This window comes from Chiloscyllium plagiosum, chromosome 14 (genome assembly GCF_004010195.1).
Source record: "Chiloscyllium plagiosum isolate BGI_BamShark_2017 chromosome 14, ASM401019v2, whole genome shotgun sequence".
In the NCBI taxonomy this organism is placed as follows: Eukaryota; Metazoa; Chordata; class Chondrichthyes; order Orectolobiformes; family Hemiscylliidae; genus Chiloscyllium; species Chiloscyllium plagiosum.
In genome coordinates, this window is record NC_057723.1 from 22,716,908 (window position 1) to 22,725,494 (window position 8,587).

General features: G+C 44.4%; 1 protein-coding gene across 1 annotated transcript; it reads right to left on the reverse strand.

Annotated features, from left to right (window-relative positions):
• Nucleotides 1-7,916: 7,916 nt before the first annotated feature.
• Nucleotides 7,917-8,177, reverse strand: LOC122556897 (signal recognition particle 9 kDa protein-like). The gene has a single exon (XM_043704155.1). The coding sequence runs from the start codon at nucleotides 8,175-8,177 to the stop codon at nucleotides 7,917-7,919; it is 261 nt and encodes an 86-aa protein (XP_043560090.1).
• Nucleotides 8,178-8,587: the final 410 nt, after the last annotated feature.

Sequence of the window (8,587 nt, forward strand, 5' to 3'; positions counted from 1 at the left end):
TTCTTGTAAATCTTTTCTGAACCCTTTCAAGTTTCACAATATCTTTCTGATAGGAAGGAGACTAGAATTGCATGCAATATTCCAACAGTGGCCTAACCAAAGTCCTGTACAGCCGCAACATGACCTCCCAACTTCTGTACTCAATACTTTGACCAATAAAGGTAAGCATACCAAATGCCTTCTTCACTATCCTATCTACCTGCGACTCCACTTTCAAGGAGCTATGAACCTGCACTCCAAGGTCTCTTTGTTCAGCAACACTCCCTAGGACCTTACCATTAAGTGTATAAGTCCTGCTAAGACTTGCTTTCCCAAAATGCAGCACCTCACATTTATCTGAATTAAACTCTATCTGCCACTTCTCAGCCCATTGGCCCATCTGGTCAAGATCCTGCTGTAATCTGAGGTAACCTTCTTCCCTGTCCACTACACCTCCAATTTTGGTGTCATCTGCAAACTTACTAACTGTACTTCTTATGTTCGCATCCAAATCATTTATGTAAATGACAAAAAGTAGAGGGCCCAGCACCGATCCTTGTGGCACTCCACTGGTCACAGGCCTCCAGTTTGAAAACCAACCCTCCACCACCACTTTCTGTCTTCTACCTTTGAGCCAAGTAGAGTGGGTTCTTTCTTGATTATATGTTTTATTGAGATATGTCTCTTGATTAAACTTAGAAATATAAGCCATAAGAATTTAGTTAGCCTGGAGCCGTGTTTTGTAGAGGAATAAGACAGTGCTATTTTCTGGGTCTGTAGATTAAAAGAAGCACAAATGGCCTTTAGTGGAGTGATATTCTCTTCTTTTCGGATTTAATATAATTTGGAGTCAACAGGCTGAATATTAGTGGAAATCAGTTAGAAGTCAGTTTTGACAAGTTTCACGGAGGGCAGATGAGTTTTCTTAAGCTATCTTCCCAGATTCGCCTATGCACAGTGCCCCTACCCTCAGGGTCCCTATTGGTTATATTCTCCCACTTGCCATTGATGTCACTGTCAGGACATCCCGGATTGCTGCCACTGAGTGATATTTAAAATGCAGTTGTTTGCCAGGTCAAGCACTGTCAGACTGGATTTTCCCTACATGGTTCATGTCATTTTCCCCAGAGAGGTCAGACAAAGGAAAGTGTAGTGTTCATGGTCTCGAGGAGAACCCAGCAATGCTGCAAGAAGGTTAATGACAAAGGAAGGACAATGACCTGAAGATCCTGGTGAAAGCTGTGGTGCCGAGGAGGGACATCCTCTTTCCCCAGGAAAGAAGTCAAAATGCACCAGGTTATAGTTCAACAGGTCGATTTAAAATCACAAGCTTTCAGATCACTGCTCCTTCATCGGGTGAAGTTTTCCCTGGGACCAGCGAAGGAGGAAATGATACCATACTCTGAGGTTGCCACCCAGGTCAGTGTAGTGTTCATGGTCTCGAGGAGCACCCAGCAATGCTGCAAGCATTGATATTTTCCATTAGACAATGGTAAGTGCCATTATCTTCTATCTGCTCCCTCACACTCGCTTACCACTGCTACTGCATATGCTTTCTACCAAAGACTTATGGTGTACCACTCACAATTTCATCCAACCTCTTCCATCAACCATTCTCACATCAATCCACCCCCTCACCTCAGACCACTTATCAAGCACTTCCCCTGTTTTGCTTACTCACTCAGTTGAGATACTTCATCCCCTTTCCTCCACATGAACCAGTGCTAACAACGGATCCAGTCACTTTCATCTCATTCAATCTCTCTTCTTTGTCTCAATCCTGGAGAAAACAGCCCACAATATGGTGGTGAGTACCAGAAAGTGTGGTGGGATGCCCACCGTTTGGCTCCTCACCCTCTACAAGGAGAGGACCTTGGCCCTGGCCCTGCCTAGTGAAGACCATGACCAGTCCTTTGGTGATGCTGAAACTTTCAGGCCCGGCCAAGTTGGCCTGTCCATTGGCGTGCACCTGTCCAATAGCCAGCACTGTTAAGGAATTCTTCTCATGATCGAACTTGTGCCTCTTGTTTGTGATGCATTCTCTCTTTTGTCTCCTGTGGTTACCTGTGGCATCTGAACACTCTCAAGATGATGACCCCACAACATGTCTCCTCCACTTTTGAGGAGAAAGCCATAGGGCACTCAGAGGATTCACGATCAAAACTGTCTGCTGTATCCTCCAATAGCTCAGATAGTGATCCATGGATGTTTTTCCTAGGTTAGAGTTGGAACCCACCCTGGTGAGCATATCACTGACCAAGCAAAAAGCACCCCAGCTCACTGGTGCTTGGAGGACTGCCAGAAACCAGGCGCCTGCTCTGCTCCAGACGGGAGACGACCCTATGATGTTGGCAACTCAAAACCTTATTGAAATGCACAAACAGATGCAGGAGCAGCTGGAGGCATTGGGTAAACTAACACAACATTTGGAGGTCCCCACCAAAGCAGTTCACCCCATGCTGCTTCTGCAACACCAGCATCCAGCTTCCTCCATGGAGAGGTTGGCAGCTGCCTTGGAGGGCTAGATCCAGCTGATTCAATGCATGAATCTGTGCTCTATCATTCTATCCACCGGTACTCAGCACCAACAGGCAGGCATTGGGGGAATAAGGGACCTAACCTCACTCCAAGTGACCATTTCACACATGGAAACAGGGTGATGTCAGTAGGCAACCAGCTGAAGGAGGAACCACCTACAGGTTCCCCCAGAATTCTCTACTCCGGATACACAAGATGACTCTGCCTGCTGCCCTCAGCCTTATGGCAGTACAAACCAAGGAGGGAACATTTGCTTCTTGGCAGGAAACACACATCATCTGTCAGGCCTCTAGTCATAAAACATAACCACCACTACCTCCCAGATTGCCCAAACAGGATACCAAAGAAAACAGACTCCACTGTTGGTCGGGTTCCCTCCACCTCAACCGGGGACCCTCGAACTGCACTGAATAGAGCCAGAGAGAAAGGAGTAAAAACACCATCTGAGATCATATTGGTGACATGGGTGACACATCGTCGAAGAGTGTGGTGCTGGAAAGGCACAGCCACTCAGGCAGCATCCAAGGAGCAGGAGAAACAACGTTTCAGGCATAAGCCCTTTATCTGGGCTTCCTTCCGCTTGAAATGGCGTTTCTCCTGCTCCTCAGATGCCTCCTGACAGGCTGTGTTTTTCCAGCAGTACACTTTGATCTCCAGCATCTACAGTGCTAACTTTCTCCTCATGAGTGACACATCGTTGTAAATACAATGTCACATTTCTTAATGTATGGTCACTTGCCATTATTAGTTGTGTGAATGAAAGTCTGTTGAACTGCAGCAACAAGTTGGAAGGTACAGAGCCTAGCCATGCACAATGTTATGTGGTTCTGGACTCCCTAACCTGACCACCCCCATGTGATTAACTGATTGCGCCAAAGCCCAAGTCTAATGTTTGAGATTGCTCTTGACTTTCAGTGCCAGGAACCCTGGACTGAAGGCTATCTCTTTAACTTGATTGAGGACTACTCCCTTAAACTTTGAGACATGGCCATTTGTTTGAAGCATATGCAATGTGTTTACTGTGTCTGCTGTTGGGCACATGGTGCAGATGTGAGATTGATAAGGCATGCTGTCATACAGCAACATGTTCACTCCTTTGATCACTGCTGACAACCACAAAAGGCAAGACAGACGTACTGTGATACTTTAAGGTCTGGCTGAGTGGGCAAAGTGCAAAAGGCAAGACAAGGCATGCACAAAGTGAATGAGTATTAAGTTAGCAAGTGATATGCGGCCTGGTCCAATCTGTGAGCTGGATGCCTATCCATATTTGCAAACTTCCCTTGCAGCAGCATTGCAGTGGGATGTGCTAGTGTGTTCTAAACTACAGCATTGTAATGCAGAATGGTCCTTCTACTTGATTGATTTATTGTCACGTGTACCTAAGTACAGTGAAAAGCTTTGTTTATGAGCAGTACAGGCAGATTGTAGTAAGCAAGGACATAAAAGATCATAGGGTGAAAATAAAACTTGGTAAGAGGCATGAAGCTTACATTGCACAGGACATGCATAAGGCAAGATTAGCAAGATCGGCAGTATTTGAAGTCATTCATCAGGCTAATAATGGCAGGAAAGAAGCTTTTCTTGAACCTGCTAGTGGGAGTGTTCAAGTTTCTGTACTCTTCTGCCTGATTGACAAGGTTGTAGGAGAGCATGACCAGGGTGCGATGGGTCTTTGCTGATGTTGGCAATGGGCCCTGTGAATGGTTGGCTTCCTTGACAGTCAGGCTGTACACATAATCTTCTATAGTTTCTTACGGTTCTGGGCAAAGCAGTTGCTATATTAGGCAGTTATGCAGCCAGACAGTATGCTTTCAATAGTGCATCTGTAAAAGTTGGTGAGGGACCTTGTGGACATCCCAAATTTCCTGAGCCACCTGAGGAAGAAGAGGTATTGTTATGCGTTCTTGACCGTTGCATCTACGTAGGATGCCTGGAACATGCTGTTGATTATCATCAGTCCTGGTGTTGTGGATTGAGGATGTGCCATGAGGATGCTGGCATGTGCCAAACACCAGCTTTTGTGATGGAGGACCGCACAGTCACTGATCATATGCCCTGAGATGTTAGTGACCAAGATGGAGGTCCAGGGGAGCAAACGGTGAGTTAAATTTACTTGGTAACCACTCTGACTTTCAGGCTGGGAACTACTGACATTGAATTTCTATCTACTGGGCGGGAGAATGGGAACTTAATTAAAAATGAAGTGAGATTAATAACATTGGGTTGTTAATGCTTGCAAATAGGCCTCTTATAGCTCATTTCAGAGAATATCTTCTCACTATTCAACACTTGGTTGGAAAATGGGACATTTTTATCTTAATGTTGAGATGCTCCTCACTGCTGATCTTGCACAATTGCACAACTTTCTCATGAATGCCCCCATTATTTTGTCCCTGGGAAAATTCCACCTAATGATCTGGTAATACCTCTGAAATTCTAACGTTAGAAATTGTAACTTTATTTCCTTATTTTTCTACCTTGCACATAAGATTTTTTAACCAGGCCCCCTTGTATCTACAATAGCTGAAGGAATGGCGACTTTGTATATTTTCAATATACTCCTGTATCCCCATACTTGAGTACATGTGACAATAAAACCTAATTCTAATCCTAGTTCTAAACATGACTGGGGGGAGACGGGGGTAGAGTGTGATATTGGTTGGGAAACATGGAAGAAATTTCTACATTTAAATGCATGGTATTTATTTTGTTTCTAACACTACTAGGCTTGATACTGAAAATCAACGAGGTAAAAAGCCCTGCCTCAGCTGAGGGCCACACTCTCTCAGAATTGCAAAGGACCCACTCTGTACTACATCCTCAGGAGAATTCATACTCTCAACAAACAGTATTTCAATTCCATCTCAAACATCAAAAACTGTAAGTACAACAAACTTTTATCTACCCAGCTCCATAACCAGCGCTCCTTGAACATTCCAGAAGATTCCCCTGGCCATTAGCCATGCGGCTGATGCAGCTACCACCCCCACGCTGATTGATGATGTCACTTCTGCCCCCATCATGGCCACTCCCACAGCCACTTCCGGCCCTCACATCATCGCCGATGCCACACGCTCAGTGACTTCCGCCACTTCTAGGTCTGAATGTGGCCAGTTGGTGCACAACAAAATTGCACAAATAGTCCCAAAGGTGTGCAGGTCAGATGAATTGGTCATGCTAAGTTGACCATAGTGTTAGTTGCATTAGTCAGGGTTAAATATAGGGTAGGGGAATGGGTCTGGGTGGGTTATTCTTCAGAGGGCCAGTTGGGCTAAAGGGCCTGTTTCCATATTGTAAGGAATCTAATCTAATCTAATTCAGATCACCTGCTCATGGTGAATTTGGGAAAATTCCTTTTCTTTTCATAAACCGTAGCAATGCATTTTTTTTTTAACTTCTGTGCATCTATTGTGTTTAATGTTTTATGTGTGGCATAGCCCTTCTGTGAACTGACTATAGCCCCTTAACTTAGAAGGACAAACTGATGAAGGTGCTCAAAATGAATGAGATTCAATGAAAAGAGAAACAACTTTCTCTGGTGAAAGTGTCCAGAGCAAGTGGGCCTAACCTCAAAAGAGGGCAAGATCAATAGTGATTTGTATAAATCTCAAATACTGCCCCTCAAACAATGCAGATGTTGGAATCACTTGAGATTTTAGTTCAGAGAGCTAATTAAAAGTTGTGGAAGTTAGCTAGAGCTCGGTAACAATTTTAGTGAATAGCAAATTCATGGGGAGACCATAGTATAATGGTCGTGTCACCGGACTACTGATCCAGAGTCTCAGACAATACTCCAGGAATATGGGTTCAACTTCCTCCATGTAAAATTTGACTCCATTAAAAACAACCACTAGTCTAATGGCGACCATATAGCCAGGCTTAAATATTGTTAAAAACCCATTTGGTTCACTAATACCTTTTAGAGATCTCATCTAATCTTGGCCTGCATGTCAGTCCAGGCACACAGCAATGTGGTTGATTTTTAACTGCATTCTGGCAGTTAGGGATAGACAATAAATACTGGCTTGGCCATATTGCAAGAATGAATTGAGAGTCTCAAAAGCCTCCTCCTGTTCCAAAATGCTTTATAGAGAAGCTGTGGAGATGCAACATGGTTTAACTTCCGGATGCGTCTAACTGTTGTATTGTGAGCATTGTTTAAATAACTTGCATTCATTGACGAGTTGTAACACAATCTCTCTCTCTGCATTCCTTCTTTTTTGCAGGATCCAGCTGGTATTTTTGAACTGGTGGAACTTGTTGGCAATGGCACATATGGACAGGTGTACAAGGTAAATGCTGCAGTTATTTGTCTTCTTTGTAAGTTTTTGCTGTTGGGAAAGAAGTGCAAGAATCAATCTGATGGCACTGAAAGTGTGTGCAATATGCTAACTGGTCTGAGCACCAAGTGTCACAGAGTTTTCTTTGAGTTTGTGGTTGTGCGTGTCTCTAGGGCTTGGCCTGTGCTATTTCAGGATGGCATACAAACCTCCGACATTCAGAAACTCTCTGTAACTCATGAAAAGCTGCACCTGATATTAAACTTAGGGGAGGTGACTATTCAGGGGGATTAATTCCTGGCTCCTTCCCTAAGTAAAGTTTCCCTGATTACTTCTTAATCATATAACGTCCCAATAAAAAACACAGGCCAGTAATCGAATCAAAGGTGTGGGTTGCTAATACACCAGGAATTGCCCGACAATATCCAGGAATTTATCTCCAGGACACTGCGGCCAGCAAGGAGAGTTCTAAAAAATGATGTTTTAGAAGTGTCTAGTCTTTGAACCTCGTTATTAATTGTGAAAATATTGCAGATAAGAGCCTTGGTTGGCCTTGTTGGTGATTCATGACTTATTACCATTTTGGAACAGCCTGCCTGCGTTCTTATTGGTCATTGGGTTGCAGGATAACATGGTACTGTATTTCCATGTCATCTCACCAATGGGAAGGAATGAAGCAGTAGGACCATTGTGACCTGGAAAATCATCCAGGAATGTATCTGATCGGAGTTGGCAACCCCACTTGTGGGACATGAGTGAAATTTGGTGTTTCTTTTAAAACCACACAATTATCTTTCAACTTGTTTTAAAATGGAAAACACTTGAAGCTCAATGTTGTCCAGGACAAAGCAATCTATGTAATAGATATCCCAACCACCCTCCTTCCAACACTGATGCTCAGTAGCTGCAGTGTGTCCCATCTCACTCTCACTTTCACTGCAGCCTCCTCAGGTAATCTTCACCTTCAGTCTCCATCCTCAGACTCTATCCTCTAAGACATTCACATCTCCCTTCAAAACCTGTATCAGTTTTTCAGGCTTGCATCTCAAATAGATTCTCTGCACACAAGTTCTCTTTAGCTTTTCCCTAAGTGGGCTCAGCAAAAAATACTGCTCCTTAGTCCATCTCCATCAGGTTGCAGCGAGATTCTCGGGAAACTATGAGATGCATCAACTGGTTCTGGAACTTCTCAAACTTCTTCACATTCTGAGCTTGGTCTGTCTTGTTTTGCAGACACACAACATCATCAGTCACTTTCACAGAGAGAAGCCCAGCGCAGTGTCGATACTTAATGACCACATGAACCTTCATGGGCTCCGTGAGGCACAGCTTTTCAGCCGCTTTTACAAATTCCTCCCAGTTGTGGATGTAGGCCATGGTCCCATCCCAGGTTTCAGCTCCTGATCCCCAGTTCCCGATTCCCACATCCTGTTTGAATGCTGTAGCAACTTTCAAACTGAACAGCTTACACTGGGGTAATTGATTTCCTAACAGTCTTACACTATTTACTTTTTCAGGAGCAACTGTGTTACACATCTAGATTAGAGTGGTGCTGGAAAAGCACAGCTGTTCAGGCAGCATCCGAGGAGCAGCATCCGAGGTCCCCATGACTTGTCCTACCTGCCTATCTTCTTTTCCACCTATCCATTCCACCCTCCCACCCCCCCGACCTGTCACCTTCATCCCCTCCCCCAATCACCTCTTGTACTCTATGCTACTTTCTCCCCACCCCCACCCTCGTCTCACTTATTTCTCCACCCTTCAGGGTCTCTGCCTGTATTCCTGAT